At 36.5% G+C, this 19,330-nt stretch overlaps 1 protein-coding gene across 4 annotated transcripts; it reads left to right on the top strand.

The window, feature by feature from the left end:
- Positions 1 to 1,914: 1,914 nt before the first annotated feature.
- LOC131437488 (aquaporin AQPAn.G-like) lies at positions 1,915 to 16,104 on the top strand. Of its 4 annotated transcripts, XM_058606871.1 has the most exons (5): positions 1,915 to 2,037; positions 2,132 to 2,285; positions 14,790 to 15,040; positions 15,108 to 15,482; positions 15,552 to 16,102. In XM_058606871.1, exons 2-5 carry the CDS (start codon positions 2,159 to 2,161, stop codon positions 15,753 to 15,755), a joined length of 957 nt encoding a protein of 318 aa, XP_058462854.1. In that variant the 5' UTR covers positions 1,915 to 2,037; positions 2,132 to 2,158; the 3' UTR covers positions 15,756 to 16,102. The 4 variants fall into 4 exon arrangements, with proteins under 4 accessions (XP_058462854.1, XP_058462853.1, XP_058462855.1 ...); XM_058606870.1 differs by having other exon boundaries at positions 1,916 to 2,285; XM_058606872.1 differs by lacking the exons at positions 1,915 to 2,037; positions 2,132 to 2,285 and adding an exon at positions 11,671 to 11,994 and having other exon boundaries at positions 15,552 to 16,104.
- Positions 16,105 to 19,330: the final 3,226 nt, after the last annotated feature.

Genomic DNA, 19,330 nt, shown 5'->3' on the forward strand with positions numbered 1-19,330 from the left:
GACATGAATCTACCAAATTGCCCACAACTTCGATCAATTGAGAAGTTTTGGGCATTAACGAAGGCCCTTAGGAAACATGTCTCGGCAGCCGAAACCATTCAACAGTTCGAAAAAGATTGGAAAAAGTGTCAAAACTTGTCGCCAAGAAGTCTGTACGGAATTTATTGAGGAACGTTCGAAAGAAGGTACGCCAGCAAATCTACAATGGCTAAGTAGCAAATGTTGAGAATATTATTCTGTTGTTGTAGTCTAATATTATCAGTATATCGAATAAAATTTGAATATCTAACACTTGTGAATTATTTACAGAGAAATCAAAGTGCGTCCATACTTTCTGGGACAGTCTTTATTATATGGCTAGTTAAAAAAAAATTTTTTTTCGGTTTCCATCGCCATGTATACAAACATGATTTTGAAATTGATTTCTTTTACTTATTATCCTATAATTCCGAAACCGGAAGTCACATAGAGATAAAATGCCAGAACTGGTACAGCTGCTCCCTAGTTTTGTTTTCCGGAAATACCGTAACTTGTGATCAAAATCTCTAAAAAAAACTTGGAACGCTCTTCGAATTCTCAAGAATTATACAATCAATTTTCCTTGATTCAGGCTTAAATGATAGCTCCTATAGTCACATAGCTTGCATTGAAATTTAGATCCAACATTCGGTTCATGAATCATAAGATGAATAAGTCTTGAAAATTTGAGATTGTTTTTCAAGGTGACGATACAAAGAACTTAAAAACTCAGAAACTGTGCTAAAAACCTGTTCCAATATGAAGGTCTTGTTAGTTGATGCCCAAACGGACCGGATTTTGCTACACCGATCACCAGTATTCTCCTCCCATAGTTCCAGAAATAGTGACCTTGAATTAAAAAAAAAACAAAATGCGTAGAAATCTGATCCAATATATAGGTTTACTAAACCCAAACCCCTTTGGTCCCTTATTTAGATGCTTTTTCGGCATCCATCTTTCAATTTCTACCCGTTCCGACCTTCCTGGCAGTCGAGAAGCGTTTTTCGTATACTTGCATTACGTGGATGACAGTTGATTTAGCCACATTAAACCGTTTTCTCCCATTTTAACAAAATTTCCAAATAAAACAAAACAGCATCATGCAACACCTACACACAACCATATAATCAAGGGTGCGGGGTTTTCATAAATGCTCGGTGAAAAAAAATATTCGTTAAATTAAAGTTGACCAATTGCAAATTGTACATATAAAGTTTCAGATTGTACATATAAAGTCGGTCAAATTTTAGTGACTTTCAGACAAAAACCGTAAAAATAATAACTGAACATTGAACGAGTAATTTGGTGTGTAGCACCCTTTATCTCTATAGAATATAGAATAAAGCGTCGTTCGAAGCTTACAATTTTTCTAATTCCTTCTGCTATGATGGTGACCCACTGCCAAATTATACAGGTATGGTTACTGTTCGAAGAAAAAACTGTCAGTTAGTGCAACTACTAATTAATTCATCATGTTTTCAATCTAGTTTGTGCGCGAATGAAATGCATATGCTAATTCTTTCTAACGATTGGTACCCAGATAGATTGCCCCAAAAGAAAAGCAAAACATAAACAAACTTAAATGATAATGAAAATACTTTAATAATTGTAAATAGCGAAGGTAGCAAAGCACGGCGAGTCGTCCGCCGGCTCAACCAGCGTCATTCAACACATTTACAAAGCAACAGCAATTACTCGGCTCAGTACCCGCTGCATCCTATACCTGCTGTGGTGATTCGTTGACAATGAGTAAATTTATTTCGAGTATAAAACCTGCGTCTGCCTACCCGCTGCCGTGCACGATCGCGGCGCGGCGCCAGACAGAACGGTCGGTCCCCTCTCCACCCGACCAAACGTAGGTCAGCTTCACGATTTTGCTTCCACTAATACGCACCATTCAGCAGACCGACCGATTGGGGATGATATTCCTCGTTCGTACTAGTCCACGTTAGGTTACCCAGCGAATCGGTCACAAAACTGGCCTCGAGTGACAACGTATTGGGTGCTTCACGTGAGCTAGTAAGTTTAAGTTTGCTATGTGAGAAGGAAGTTGAGTGTGCTGTTTTTTGGAAGAAAGTCCCTTTTTGTCTACAAGTGCATGTTTTTCTGTTAGTGACGATTATCAGGATTCTACAGCATTATGACCTGTGAAGAGAGCAGCCACCACGTTAAGGCAAAGGATTCGCGTCCATCGATGCCCGGTTTGAACCAAAATGGCTACAAAGGATCAATTGATATAAAAAAGAAGAAAAATGCATGTTGGTTGGGTAAGTGCCGTTGCTGTTGTAAATGATAGGTTTTTTGATGGTTAGTTTTTATAAGAACAAGTTTTAAAAATAATCTAAAATTAGAATATTTGTTGCCGGAAAACAATTAATTTGCCTTCTGTAATTATTGGTATCGGAATTACCAATATTAGTGACGTTGATGGATTTATATACAATATCAAAGTGACAATCGATAAAAATCCGTCGTGATTGTTTTATTGAAGTATATGTATTGAATACAAAAATGGCAATGATAAGCCAACGCAGTTTTGTTATCTTGATCATACCAACATCTACAACCATTTTTTGTCTTGATTACAGCTATATTAAATTACATCAGATTAGCAATTTCTAAGAACAATAACTTGGTTCAACACTTGTTAAGTTATATTTATCTCGGTCAAAACTTGAACCTTACTTCTACCGAAAGCAAGTACTGCAATTACTTGATATGCGATTCTGATTGTAGCATAAAAATACTTCAATGCACAACAAAGTGATTACAGCCATTTTTGGTCCGAGAAGTAATTTCACACGAGTTCTACAACCATACGAATATACAAACAACCCGATCATCATATCATATCTAAACTATTTTTTTTTTGTTACTTGTAGAAATTTCTGATATTTGAACTACTAACGCGACCAGACTTTTACCAGTTATTGTTACGAAAATCGTTTTTTGTTATAAATTTATTACGTCTTGATGATCGGGAATACTAATAACAGCTTACCGTACCTGGATGGTGATGCACTGCGCGAATAGAAATCGATATGACGTTGTGCAGAAAATGCAAATAATGAGCATTGATAAACCGTAGATTTTCTTTATAGGGGTACGGGCATAGTGTGATTCACGAAAAAAAAATCCGGATTTAAATATACTATCTCTTTTCTATTTTTGCGACATTCAGCTAACGCGAGACTATTCGATAGAAACAGGAAATGAAAATTATTTCCGATATTCCAGAGTCACGGCTGATTTGCATTATTGAGAAGCTTAACCTCGACTGTTCCGGTAGAAGCTAAGTTACGGAAAGATTTCTGCTTGCCTAAATGACCCTAGTTCGTTCTCTATCTTCACATCCTTGCTCTCCCTTGAGTCTATAATTTCCATTTCCTGATTCTACCGAATAGTCTCTGGTTAGCTGAATGTCGCAAAAAGAAAAAAGAAATATTGACTAGGGTAACGGCTCATGCAGTGTTAGATGAAAATAGGTGCATTAGCTTCCAGTTTTCGCGTCGTTATAACAGTGGGAAGTACAGCATTTTCGATATCACTTCTTAGAACCGAAGCAAAGATATTGTAGCCGAATTTATCACAATTCGTTGATTGAAATATGAACAATCTATAGAATAACATGACGACTCTACTAAAAGAATGAATATGAGTACAATAGCTCCAGTATAGTTAGTCGTTAAAGTGGAATTTGACTCAGAACTTTCAATCTTTTCTATGATCACTTATGTTGGTTATTGGCCAGCTGTTTCTTTTATACATTTTCTCCACTCCACTTCTCGGAATTCGGTTCGTTCAGTCATCAACTAATATAAACTTTAAATTGAAACAGTTCTGAGTTATATTATGATGACTTTTACGTGTTTTGCATCGCCGCTATAAATTACGGTTTGCATTATCATGTTAGTTGAGAAACGGAATTCGGTTAAAAAAAAATTGTGCGATTTATTTTCGGATTTCATTTGAGTTTATGAAAAGCGATAAGCATTCGCTAAGATACCGAAATGAGCTCAGTTTTGGTATTTTTGACCACTATTTTCGACACTTTCGCACCGGAATCTGAGAACCAGTATCGCCGAACATAATTCATATGATTAAATTTAGAATAGTTTTGAGCCTAACTTAATTTTTTTTAGGTTTCTTGCATCGTCGCTCTACATGATAAATACAAATTTCGAATAAACCAGGAAAGCTTCTAATGCTCGTGAAAATTAGTATAACCATCTCTATGAAAACGAAAGCAATTACACTTTGAAGTTTCTGACCACTATTCACGGTACACCAAAACCTTCATTTACTGATTAAATTGGGGGCTCGTAAATCGAATCAGATTGTAATAATAGCTTACGTTACTTTGGATTTAGTTCGTAAGAAATAATTATAATATGAATATTTTCGGAACGGATTTCATGTGTAGCTGTCGGAAAACGATATTTGATTTGACTCCGAAATCCAAGCTGGCGGGCTCCGTTTGTTGATATTCCTTGGAAACACTTACAGTATGAATTTTTTTTTAAATTAGGGATACCTATTTCCACAAGTTAGCAAAGGAAAGAAGTATTTTTCAATTGGTTCAACTCTCTTATTTACTCCATAAAAAAGGATTCCATCATTTGGGATTAGGTTCGTAAAATGAGTTACGTAAATCGAATACTTCGTAAAAAAAAAAATTTTTATTACCATTTCTGGAACCCGAAACCATGGATCAGTATCTTATTTATTTAATATGTTAATTAGATGACTAAATAATGTATGATTCAATAGAAGTTGGATGATAATATTTTATTAGCTTAACGAATAAAATCAAAATATTTTTTTAGCTTATTCAAGTTAAGAGTTATTGTCCTTTACAAATGAGATTATTTACTTATTTGAATATTTATTAGCATTCGGTGGGTTTTATAGAACGAGAGGGGAAGTCTTGTTCAACCCTAATCCACGAAGTACAAATAATAACAATTATTTTTGTACTGATTTTATTTGATCTTCCCATGTGATTAGGTAAGGTGATCAAACTAAGCTACAGTATTCTAGTATTGACCGAACATAAGCAATGTATAATGAACCGTTTAATGTATAATGTATAATGTTTTAACTGCACAGTTAAAAAAAACCCTGTGATTTCACATCTTATTAGATGCACATAAATGGAGCGTCGCAGTTCACGCAAATTTACGTGGAAGAACATTTAATATTGTGTCTAAAATTCATTGACATGAAATTCATTGAAATAAAAAAAAGAACACTGATAGTAACCGTCGCGGCTTGAACCGAAAATCATTGGATCGCAAGTAGGTCTGTTAATCGACTGAACCACAGAGCATGCATCTGCTTGCCTGGTAAAAGGTGCATTTAAATTCATACAGTCGCACCTGCTAGCAGAACGCAAGTTACAGTCGAAACCAGTAAAATTTAAGCTAATCTAACATTAAGTCATTACAAATAGAATTTTCCGTCATTTGACAAATTAGATCTTAATGAATTACATCGTATGAGAGATTATGTCACCTGTAAAATTAAAATTTTTTTGGAGTGTGTGTATGTGATCGTGAAAACAGTAACAAAACTCGTTTTATGACTCTAAGCATGTTATTGGCTCTATTTATGATAGTATTATTACGATTAACGAAATATTTGAATCTAGTATTATTCCTAAATCTCTTATTCTTTCACACTAAACTGTTCGATTTCCTTGAGTGAGATTCAAGTCGAATGTGTCTCGTTTCTCACTAAATGTTATTCTACATTTTTTTAACATTGTGTTTAAGAAGACTTGTTACACCAAGTAAAGGAAAATAATCTTCTCAGTAAACTTTGGAGCCTCTTGATTTTTTTAAGAGCAAAGGAAATGTCCTTAACAAATAAGATAAAAAAATGAATGCCTAAATGAGATCCATTTGGGATCCCGGAACTGTCGTGAATTGTGCTCGATTTTTTACTCTTGAATTTTACCAACCATTTGAAAAGACCTGGCTCGATTCCCAGTTTTTGTAACTTGAGTATAAACTTGAATATGTCAAAACGAAAACGTCTGTTTAAAGAGCCTCCGTGTAATTACCCTTGTCCAAAGCGGTCAAAGTATAGTGGGCGAATTCAAGTTTAAATTAGTACTAGTTCCAGTATAATCTTACTTTGGTTTTTGTAAATCGTGCTTGTTCTCGAAAACTCGGTTGGTCGAGTTTTGGGCAGGGTTCGTTGGCCGAGTTGAAAATTTAGTGTAGAGCCTTATTCTTTGATTTGATTTGACTTTGATATTCGTGATATGTTAACTGGTTTTGAACGAAATCGGATATTATGCTAATATTGATGATTATAAGGAACAATATACATGAAAAATAAGTAATAAAAATAAATTAAAATGATAATCAAAATAGAAAGAAGAGAATGGTTATGGCCATCGTCCAAGTACCATGCGCGCGGGTGGTTTTAGGAAATTTTCGATGGAAATTTCGAAAAATTTGCCAAAACCAAAAACATACAGACCTTTGAAATGCATTTATCTATCTACAGGGTGAAAATGGCTGGAAAATTCGGAGGATTTTCCGAGTCTTATCAAAAATAGCTCTGAAAAATGAGTGTTTTTGTGATCTTTCACAATTATCTGGAAAAATAAAGCGATGACATAAACTTTTTTTTCAAATAAACTTTATTATGGATACACAGATTACATTCGGACACATTTTTGGAAAACCTTTTCACGCTTTTCATAGAAAATCCACGAATTTCAAAAAATTTCCACGAAATCGGTTATATGAAATTCGTTGATTTTTCATGAAAAGCGTGAAAAGGTTTTCCAAAAATGTGTCCGAATGTGATCCTTGTTGCCAGCATGAGGTTTTTTTTTTTGAAAAAAAAATTTCATTCCATCGAATTATTTTTTCAAATAATTGTGAAAAATTACAAAAAAAGCTCATTTTTCCAGCGCTATTTTTGATAAGACTCGTAAAATCCTCCAAATTTTCCAGTCATTTTCACCCTGTAGATAGATAAAAGTATTTCAAAGGTCTGTATGTTTTTGGTTTTGTCAAATTTTTCGAAATTTCCATCGAAAATTTCCTAAAACCACCCGCGCGCATGGTACTTGGACGATGGCCTTAAGAGTTGGAAATTCTTGATAAAAGAAGTCTGTTTTAATCAACCTAGTGGTGTGATGGTGCCTTTCCCATATTAGTCATACTCTCATAAATATTACTATAGCATTTTCAAAAAACTTCCCATCGAATCATGAGAAGAAATTCTTTCGGACACAAAATAGTTTCAAATAACCAAATTTAGATCAATTTCTCCCGATTTCTTCCATCGGTGCTCAAAATGATGGATTGAAATTTTAAACACAAAAAGATTCGCATCAAATTCAACAGCAGTATATAAAGCCATAAGACCTTTCATTTGAAACTAAGAATTCTAAATTCCATCACTGTACAAATGAAAATAGCTCCGCTGTGAAATTTTTGAACTGGTGCTTCCGGAACCGGGAACTGGGGTTATTTTGCCAGCAACCGATATAAGCTTCCAACTAGGAAAAGTTTAGGAACAAATTTAGAATAGATTTTCTCCTTTGTACGAATCTGAATGACAAGGATTTTTGACTACTATCTGAGTGACAAGGGTTTTTGACTACTATCATATTTCCAGTACTTCCGGAACCGGGAACTAATAACCGATATCTTCTTAATCGATTTCCATGGGCAATAACCAACAAGACGTACACAACATAAGTTTTATATGGCAAGCTCAAAGGTTTTTTTTCAATTTTATATTGTTATGTATAGAAAAAACGTCTTGAAATGAATATATTCCTACTCATCACCATATATTTTCGGAACCGGAAGTAGTATCCCTATGCGCACAAGCTTTATGTGGCCGATTGAGCCGTTTTTTTAAAATAAAAGATTTTTTAGTATTGGATCTCGTTGTCACCCTTTTTCTAGGGCGAGGGGAGTTTCCATTTCCCTTCTGCGAGGATTAAGGGGCACTTTGTTCGTGGCTCGTCTCGTCATCCATTGCCGAATCGGTGGATTGTTGTCGATTTCCGTCTTGAGTTCGTTGCTAGTTGCTGTAGATGCGCCTTGTTGTACATTGGTTGCAGTTGCTGGTTAGTTGGAGAGCAAGTCGTTAACTGCAGCGGGTGTTCTTTGTTCTATAGGGGATACTGATGGTTTCGATGAAGGGGATGCTTCATTGTTGTTTGTGGCTGTCACAGATGTACTGGTGTTACTTGGGGTTGGTGTGAAGGAAGCACCGTTGTCCTTTGGCGTAGTTGTCTCCTTGTTCAGTTTATCACATGGCTTTCCGTAGTGAACAGCTTTTTGGCAATATTGACATGTGGCCATTTGATTGTCATAGGTAACAAGTGATTTGCACGGGATTCTTGTATCCTGACCGAAAGTCACATAAGAAGGTATAGGCCTCCTCAAGCGCATGCGTAACAAACGTACGCCATTTAGAATACCGGGAAAAAAGTTCTTCCACTTTTCTTTTTCGATAGAGAGAATCTCTCCGTATTGGGACATAGTTTTGCGAATATAAGGATCGATGACGCTTGAGGGAAGATCATGCACACGCACTTCTATAGCACTATCTTCCATATATACTGGAATGTTGTACTTAATTTTTCCGTGCTCCACATAGTGCACAATGTTACTGTCTTTTGCGAATTGAATTGCATCCAACTCTTTATAAAACTTGATGTAAACAACATTATTTGGCTTATTACATTGAAGTAAATGCACACGTTTAATGTCAAGATGCATTTGCTCCTTAAGCAAACCTTCAAGTTCTCGTATCGAAGGTCGAATTTTGCACTGCCTGAAGTCAACAATAATTGTATTCTTTCCTACCGGTGGTAGCTTTTGTTCGTTTGGTTCACTCATTTCGAGGTCGTTCTATTGTTCACTACACAATTTATTATTATTAATTCTTCCGTCCCGAACATAAGCGGTTTTTTTATAGACTGGCTTGGATGAGATGAGAAAGCGAACTGAAATGTCAGCATTGTTATGCGACACCTTCCATTTGTGCTTATTGATGCCATTTTTGCACACACTCTCATAAATATTATTATAACTAATTTGGTCTTGATGTTATGTTCCGAAATGATTTCTGTAAACCTACTCTATAAAAACACCGCAAGCATTGCCTGTATGACCTTGCTTCGCGTCTTGTAACACATTAATCAATAAGTCCCGAGACTAACAATGGAAACAACATTTTTTTTTATTCATCAACATAATCACCTTTTAGGGTGATACAATGGTTCCAACGTTTTTCCAATTTTTCAATACCATGTTTATAAAAAAATTTATCTCTCGCTTCAAAATAAGCTTCAGTTTCAGCGAGGACCTCCTCATTTGAGCCAAATCTTTTTCCCTGGAGCATTTTTTAAGATCAGCAAAGAGCCAGTAGTCACTGGGGGGGGGGGGGGGGGGGGAGTATGGGGTGTGGGGAAGCAGATCAAAGCCCAATTCGTTCAATTTCGCCATTGTTTTTATCAACTTGTTTTTGTTCCATCGAAAGCAATCGCGGCACCCACTTGGAAAAAACCTTTTTCATGCTCAATTTTTCATGAAGGATAGTAAATACACTTCCATATGATATCTGTGTCATTTCAGCAATCTCACGGAGCTTCACTTCACGATCTTTCATTATAATTGTTTCACTTCACTCACATTTTCCGGTGTAACGGCTTCCACAGGTCTATGACGTTCCGCGTCATTTGTGTCGGTACGACCACGTTTGAACTCGGCGAACCACCGACAAATCGTTGCTTTTGATGGACAAGAGTCCGGATAACATTTTTCAATCCATTGTTTCGCTTGCACGGTGTTTTACCCATTAAAAACAATGTTTTATCAAAACACGAAACTCGGTTTTTTCCATTTTTTAAACAAACTACAAAACGAGTTTACTCCAACCTCGATAACTCAGTTGTTTCTGGTCGGATCGACTTAAAATTTTGACCCGTTTCAAGCAAAGGTTAGTACTCTAGAAAGACGTGGTTACTGGTTTACTACGAGCGCCATCTCTGCTTTAGTCTCGGGACTTATTGATCCATGTGTTAGCACGTGAAGCAAAGTTCTTCAATGTCGTACAGTACTAATGAGAGCGAACTATTCATTTCATTGCATTGCCATGGATTGCTTAGTTCATGTGATACTTAAAAATGAGAGCACATGCAATTTACCAAGCAAGAGAACTGGTCCGCTCAGTAGCATATACTCTCACGCGTCCAGTTTCTCTCTATTGTAGGTCTCTCATTCAGCAATGTCAAGCAAAGTGTTCAGATGTTTTTAGTTGCTTCGTTCGAATGAGGATTCACAATACAAGCCCTGGTTATTGTCAAATCGGTAATCTTGCGAAAAATAGGGGAGCCCAGTCATAAATTTTTACTGATACATAAATTAATAAGAATGTAAATAAATGTAGCTAGGGTTTTTTTCAAGTGATAGCATTTCTCATCGTTTATGAAATAGATTTACAAATAAACCAAATTTAGATGTGGCAAGCCGCTATCGTTTCTCGACAAATTAGCGTGAAATGAACAATATTCGTTCACTACACATTCGTCTGAATTTGGATTTCGTTTTCACACCATGAAAGCGAAATCGAGCCTAGCGTTGTTTCTACGTAATTTTTGCATGTTTCGATCCCATTTTCGATTTGCCACAGACGCTAAATTCGCCTAGAAACTGCCTCTCACCAAAATTCAATCTGTTATGCATATAATAATTAGTATCCTATTAGCAGTACAAGCGCGAATGAAACCTGCTCCTCCTCTTGCTTGAACAGTCCTTTGTCGAAAACAATATCGTCCGAATCGCAGTTCAGTGTTTTCTTATTCCTATAAGTATTGTCTATGGGCATCGAAAATCGTGACTCTAAAAGAATATATCAAACAAATCAAACTTACTAATTTTACCGCGGTGGTATGTGTAATGATATTGAGCATCTGTTTAAAACTGATCGATCTGTAGATGCGCAGAACCTGATCAGTTCAGTTTTAATTTCTGATTCTTGAATTCGCACCTCCCAAAAACAAGGCGTAGTCCTACGTCAAAAACAGAAGGTAAACAAAACGACACCAGAATATGTCAACACTGACGTATAAATCGAAACAATAATGATATTAGTAAAACGATTGTAAGCTTCTTTTTCTGTGAAAATTTAAACTAAATATGCTTTCGAAAGACGTCACTGCCAGTGTTTGCTGGCATTCAACGTTTATAAGGACTAATAAAATTCGTATCCTGCCGACTGATGGCTTAGATGCCACCGAGTTACGTGCCCTTATTTACATACAAAAGTCCACCCATATAAACTCGTTTGAAATATGACTGTATCAAGTCTTCGGTAAACTACGGCATGCAAATCTTCACTGATAATAAAGATAATAAATATCTGTCCGGCTCCCAGCACGTGTCGCCTTCATTTGAGATCACCATCAAGTACCTGATTCGAGCAAATCTGAAACCAAGCGTAGAAAAAATATGTACCGAAACGTGCTCATAACGCAATCTAAAACAATTCTTGGATTTGTGACATAAACTCTCATTTCTGCATGACAGCTACGGGTGACGCTATTCGCTTATCGGAAATACAACCGTCCTTCATTATCATAGCAGCTCCTCTGTCTGACGGGCCCCGATAGCGCGCACGAAAACGTAAAATAACGTGGGCCTATTCTGGATACTGCAGGTCTGGGTCAGCGAGACGCAATCTTCCAGTGCACTGTTGTTTGCCTGCTATCAGTGGGATATTGACCAGAAGCTGCCCCAATCAATAACTGCCCACTCAGTACTTTCGGGATCTTTGCAGTGATCGGTCGAAATTGAAAACCGGACCGGTAAACAATGGCTCGTGGAAGCGGTTGGAATATTTTTGCTAAGAAACGAGTTGGTTTGGAATCGAACGTACGCAACGGAGAGACACGACGTCCATCGTTACAATCGAGCCATCAAAATGCTGTGTGCGGTAAGGTAACAGTGCTGTCAACAAAATGTGAGGCACTTTTTTACATATTTATTAACGGATCAATGCATAGGACGCCGGTCTTTGCCAGTCTGTTGTCGAATGTTCGAGCCTCGGTCAGAATGTATATGTATTACGAAAGGGTAACAAGATCCAAACCAGGAAGAAATGTTTCCTTATTCATTTATTTATAAATTTAGACAACCTTGCCTTAGAAATGCCAAAGCAAGGTGTTATAATTTATTAATAAATAAATAAGACAACATTTGTTCCTGGTCGAGAATATTTGTTGTTAAAATAAGATTAATCAATATTTCCTCAAAACGTGTACTTATTTAATATGTGTTGTGTTCTGTTATCAAATCAAGTAGTCAAATAATTATTAAATAAATAATATAACATATATATAAAAAAATATAATACTTTTTAAAAATTAAGATCATCAACGAAGGAATCTTGTGTTAAAAGTGTTGGATGCTTCCTGCAATTTTAACAAGACTAGGAATGAACGTGAAATGAATCAAAAAGTTAGCAAACGTTTGCTCATTCCCTTGCATTAATTATAGTACAAATGAGTTCTCAATGTCTAATTGTCATCATTGATGACATAAATTCAGAAACATTTCGGCTAATTTCGTGTTTACAAATTATCAATACAGAAATTTTAAGCTTAATAACACATGTTTAACTCATTCACTCGTCCGCTCTAACAGTGAATCTATTTTAAACCTACCTGGTGCTACTGAAACAACTACAAATCACAGTCATTCAATCCCGATAAATATTTGCTTTAAAATTAATTGTTTTCACTTCAAGTACAAGCAAACACCGCACTTAAAACCAAGTTACGCACTCAGATCAATGTGTATTGCTAACCGAAAAATAAGATAATGGCAAATCGATAAAGCTGTACAGTTCGGTAACTGATACAATGTTGATTGACAAGAGCTATTGCTTTGTGTGTTATTATATATGATCTGTTAGAAAAAATGTCACGTCAGCTATTTTATTCCGAACTTGATGAATACGAATGTTATATTGTTGTGACTATCTCACTTCAAATTTAACTGATTCAAAAAATTAATATTTAGATTTTTTTCAACGTTCCGTCTTCCACTCATCAGTACGATAGCAGTTTATATTGAGCTGCTAATGAAACCTATCGGCTCAACATAATTCAATTTCCATTTAAATATACCAAATATTGAGTGGAATCGCAATTGAATGACAAATAAAATTACAATACAAACAAAAACGGCAAATGAGGCATCAAACAAGATATGAAATGAGAGTTAGAAAAATGAAAGCAAAAAATAGGAAAAAGGAAAACACAAGAATGAACAAATGAAAGATAAACATCCTCCTCCTTCTCCCTTCTTCCTTCTTTAGGCCAAATTTATAGGAATTCTTCGTTTTCTTTTGCGTTTACGCTGTACACAACGATATAAATTTGAAACACATCTCATCCTGTTGTTCTGGAACTGGAAGTCGCATCCGAACAAAAGTCAAAAGCAGTCTATGAGATCATAAAACCTTTCATTTGTGTATACATTTTTGAAACACACCTGTCTCTCGATAACATGGAAATTAATATTTTGATAGCCATTTCCGGGACTTCCGGACCCGGGAATTGGGAACAACAAAGCTCCGTTTTACAACAACTGTACTATTTCAACAAACTTCGTATGAGAATAAAAAACAATTACATGGCTTGTGAGATTAGCGCCATTTACTCCGATCTACCGATCCAGGCCGTCGCTTTGCTCCACATCTTCAGTATCTGTTTATTTCCAGAGCAGTTCCACGGAATAGGCATGTTTGTAGGTTCGAATCGTTTCTCTGGAGGATACTTTCTCCGAAGGCTTTTTACAAGCAAGGTAGTTAAATTTATTCTAGTGCATGATGTTAAACCTTACTCGGAGATATTCAAGATTCTTCAAGTTTTTGTTTTGAGAAACTTTTTCGGTTATATTTCTTTTTCGTCTTTCTTCTGGTCACATCACTTGGGATTGTTGGCACAGCAACTATACTGCCGGTTAATGTTAATTTCCAATTCAGTGGTTTATCTAGGGGAGACAAATTTTCTTCGGTAATGCAGTTGAGGGACCGTCTTTTTACTCGCAAAACCGATTCCTCTAATCATATTTTGCCCGGGGCGCTTATTATCCTAAGTACGGCACTGGTCCAATTGACTTTCTTTCCACTGGAAAAAGAATCCACAAAGTCAATGTCCCCATCCAACACAAGATGACGTGCTTACTCATTGAGAGTTTCACCGAAGATGATATCTCTGTTATCGGGTGAAATTGTTTACCAACTTTGCATTTATTTTGTTTTTTTTTTCGTAGATTTTTGCTAGTATACTATATTAGTGGGAGAACTAACAGAATCAAAACAACGTTCGTTAAAAGCTAACCTCGAGTTCGGTAAAGTAAAACAAGTACTTTATCAGAAGCAATTGACATGTAGATGGCGTTTCGTAGAATGTTAGCAAGCTTCTTCACAAGCTTATCATTTATACGCAGAAGCGAAATAGCAACACTGCTGCGATACTAGAGATGAAAAATAGCATATTCCTTGGCAGATGCATCAAAATGCTTAATTCATCCAGAAAACAAGTGCAAGTGCATTCCTTAGAAATTTGTTCACATCGCTCGTACATAAAACTTAGGAATGAAACCGAAAGAGATATTCGAGTATTATCTTGGAGGTAGAGGAAGTACTGATCTTAGAACTATGACAGAAATAAATCACGTACAATGACACAATAATGATATGGTAATTTTCTCCTTTCGTAGGCACCGGTCACAGCGCATGGAACACGATATGCATTGTCCTCGCTGAGTTCCTGGGTACAGCCATGCTTATGTTTCTGGGTTGCATGTGTACCGTCACTGGGTTCGGTCATAAACCGACCAATATGTCTTCCGGTTTGGGCTTCGGTATGACAGTGATGATGGTGATCATAATTTTCGGTTGCGTTTCTGGTGCCCACATCAATCCAAGCGTTTCGATCGCTGCCTGGATCTACGGCATTCTCACGTTACCGGTAGGATTCAACTCGTTTTCAGATTTTAAAAAAAGAAATAACGTCTGCAATAATTGTTCGATTTCAGATGCTGATTTTATATGTGATGGCACATATTGCCGGTGGGCTGGTTGGTTTCGGACTGCTGATGACTGTCACACCATCTGAGATTTTCTCTATTGCCCTAGACGTTGGACAAGGCACCTGTGTAACTGCGCCACACGCAGATCTGACAACACTGGATACATTTTTGTTGGAATTTTTCATCACAGGAATCTTGGTCTGGACAAACGTTGCCATTTGGGATCCAAGAAACCGCAAACTGACGGACTCGATTCCTCTCAAATTCGCTTTGATAGTAGGAGGTATATCGATTGCCGGTGGACCGTACACTGGTGCTAGTATGAACCCGGCCCGAACTCTTGCTCCAGCTATTTGGAACTCAAGCTTCAAAATGATATGGGTCAGTTTTTTTTATTGAGGGTCAATCGTGTTTTGAAATCAAATAAGCTAGCTTCTGTTCGAATTTCAGGTTTACATGGTAGCTCCTCCACTGGCCGGTATCGTTTTCACTCTCATATACAAATATGTGTTCCGGAGAGAGGTCCCCGATGATGAACCGTTGACAAAAGCTATTTCGAGGCCGGAAACTGTGCAGCACCAGACGGTTTGCGTTTGTACGTGCAAGACCCTACCCAGTGTTCAACTAACCGACGATAATTTGCAAAAAGTGTGAAAATATATCGATTAGAAATATGCTCTCAGGATCATATAGGGAAGCATTCTTCCTCGTATCCTGTAGTGTGTAGAATTGTTTAGTTAAGGGAACATCATCTACCGTAATGTCATGGGATATTTGCTCAAACAAGTGTTACATTTACATATATTGCATTAGAAAGAGAGTTACAGTCTTACATCACCTAATGATATTGTAATATTATAAGTATTAGTTTGGTTTGCTTTGAATATTTGATTTCCGAAAATGCATCTGAATCAAATATCTCGATACTAACTTATAGAATATTTTACTCGTCATATCATTAAGAGTTTCTAGAACTATTACTGTTTTAATTATTATGATCACATCATAAATAAACGTATTTTGAAGATCTTGATTTCCAAATTATTTCATCAATGAGTTTCTGAAGAGAACCGTTTTAGTGTCGATTGGTGTTCAAATTTCATTCCCAATGTTGTATGAAGCTGCACTTAGTTTACTTTTTTCATCTGCATCAATTCAAAAGGAGACTGGAAAACTAGTGATTAATGAGATAGAAAAAAAAGAAAATTCACGAGAAATTAACTCAGAAGCGGTACTCGAGCTGGGCAGAACTGCAAAAATAGAGCCACGCACCGGTCGTGCAGATGTACAAGTACGGCTATTGTCTGCCACTGGGTTGCTTGCTGAGTTTGTTTTTAAAACAAATATTCGTTTCTCCTATTCTTGCTCACGGAGATGGGTCTTCTGAAACATTCTCACTTTTCTCAGAGATGGGAAGTTTGATTTTGAATTCCTCACTTAGCTCAAAAATGGTTAAACAGCTTTTCTTTTCAAATAGGTAATAAGCTTCTTCGGTTGGCAGATCTTGCTAAATGATGACCAAATAAACACGTTTCAGTTATTTTTTTCATAAATACGATTATTTCATAGGCAATATACATAAGTTTTGCTTCGCTGTGCCATCCACAATACATAGTACTTTAAACCTAATACATTTCGAATATCATATTAGTATGTTGATATTCATCAGTTTATCTAAACACTGTTTTTATCAAGCGAATTGTTATTATAAATTACATTAAATAAAATACATTTATTTTGTACATGATCTTATAACTATTTAGGATTGTTCGTATCAGTTCATCACTTTTATTCATTTAATATTCATCACTTTTATTCAATTAATATAGCTATTGGTTGAACTTATGGAAGAGAAGGGGGTCTAACTTGAAATAAAATTTAAATTCTAACTCCAATGGACTTAATGAAATGATAAAGAAGTTTCATGTAAGAAAGGTCACGACAGTCAAGAATGTCGCGATAGGATAGGAGACATTGGATAGTCTACCTTGAGTACGCAAGGAAATTATTAGTTTAGATCTGACATCACGATACTCCACGCATGACATGATCAATATCGCGATAACCTTCGCCACAAGCACAATGGTTAGTCTCGGAAAGTCCAATTCGAAGGAGATGTGCATTTAACGTGTAGTGATTGGACACGAGTCTGGACATCACACGAATGAAATCCCTACTCACATCCAGTCCCCTGAACCATGCCTTTGAAGATATTTTAGGAATAATTGAGTTCATCCACCAGCCCAGATCATCTTTATCCCAAGAAGCTGGCCAGCTGGCAAGTGTTCTTTGGCGAGACGCGCTATAGAATTCGTTGAAAGCAATCGGTCTCTCATAAATTTCACCCTCAATAGCACCACGTTTGGCTAAAATATCAGCTCTTTCATTGCCTGGAATGGAGCAATGAGCCGGGACCCAAACTATTGTGATTCGATAATTATTATTCAAAATGTCGTCCAGGTATTGTTTTATTTTGCCCAAGAAAAACGGTTCATTTTTGCCAGCAGCGTTTGAGCGAATGGCTGTGAAGAGAAAATAATGGTTTTGAGATAATGTGACGATAACACTCAAACTATAATGAACTTTGCTATAACATTGCTATATAAACAGATGCAGGTTCTTGAAGTCTAAATGAAGTCGAAACATTATTGTTGAATATACCAAACCCAGTAGCCTCTTCAATTCGTGATCCGTCCGTGTAAAATATTTTCTCAGAGTCAATATGCCTGAACTTACTTGTAAAAATTTTTGGGATTTCCATCGAGCGTGGGTGTTCCGGGATTTCACGCACTTCGCGCTGCATGGATGTGTCGAAAATTAAAGTTGAGTCAGGGACATTTAGGAGGCTGTCACGGTTAGGAATATATCTTGAAGGGTCGAGTTCCTGTGACATATGGTTAAAATATACTGTCATGAATCTTGTTTGAAATTGAAGCTCAACTAGTCTTTCGAAGTTACTAATAACCAGGGGATTCAGTACCTCACATCTTATTAGCAGTCGCGATGAAAGCTCCCAAAAACGATCTTTCAAGGGAAGAACTCCGCCAAAATTTCGAGACTCATTGTATGTGTCGAATGCATGCAGCCTAAAGCAATTCGCAAACAACGATATTGAATTCGCTCTAATTTGATAATATGAGAGTTTGCAGCGGAACGAAAGCAAACGCATCCATATTCCATCACTGTAAGTATCGTTGTCTAATAGAATTTTTTAAGATCTTCCGGATGAGCACCAACGTTTCAGTTATACACCGAAACCTCCATTTACGAACTAAACGGGGGTTCATAAAAAGAGGTAGTTCGTAGAAAAAGTTTACGTTATTTGGGATTTGGTTCGTAAAAAAAGTTTACGTTATTTGGAATTTACTTCGTAAAAAAAGTTTTGTGCAATTAATGTGGAAACCGCGCATCTTATGGCTATTTTCGGAACGGATGTGAAGAGTAAGTGCAAGAAAATGATGTTTGGGCTCGTTTCAAAATCCAAGATGGCGGCTTCCGGTTTATTGAGATTGCTTAAAACCTTTAACAATATGGGTATCTTCGGAATGGAATTGATGAGTAGATGTCGGAAAACTATGTTTGAGGTAGTTAGTTTAAAAAAATACTATATTCCTTGAAACCCCTTACAATATGGGTACTTTCGGAAAAAGATTGAAAAGTAGACGTCGGAAAATGATATTTAAGGTGGTTTTGAAATGCAAAACAGTGACTTCCAGTTTATTAGTATTTTTTTAAAGGTTTTGTCATTTTCCTTGAACTTGGTATTCGTTTAAAACACTATACCGGAAGTCACCTCATTGAATTTTGAAACGAGCTCAAACATCGTTTATTGGTATCCAATATGTTTCGGAAATTTCTTCGTTTAAAGGGTTTATAAGGCATATCGATAAACCGGAGGATGTTATATTGGAATTCGAGACGACACCAAACATAGTTTTGCGGCATCTGTTTATTAAATACTTTTCAAAAATACCCATAATGTTAGTATTTCCAGGAATATCGATCAACCGGAAGTCGTCATCTTGTATTTGGAACCAGCTCAAACATCGTTTTCCGACATCTACTCATCAATTCTGTTCCGAAAATACCCATATTGCAAGGGTTTTCGAGGAATATCAATCTACCGGAAGTCGCTATCTTGGATTTCCAAAATACATCAAACATCATTTTCCGAAATCTACTCTTTAAACCCGTTCCAAAAATACCCATATTGCAGTAGTTTCCATACA

The sequence above is a fragment of the Malaya genurostris genome, chromosome 3 (assembly GCF_030247185.1).
Source record: "Malaya genurostris strain Urasoe2022 chromosome 3, Malgen_1.1, whole genome shotgun sequence".
Classification (NCBI taxonomy): Eukaryota; Metazoa; Arthropoda; class Insecta; order Diptera; family Culicidae; genus Malaya; species Malaya genurostris.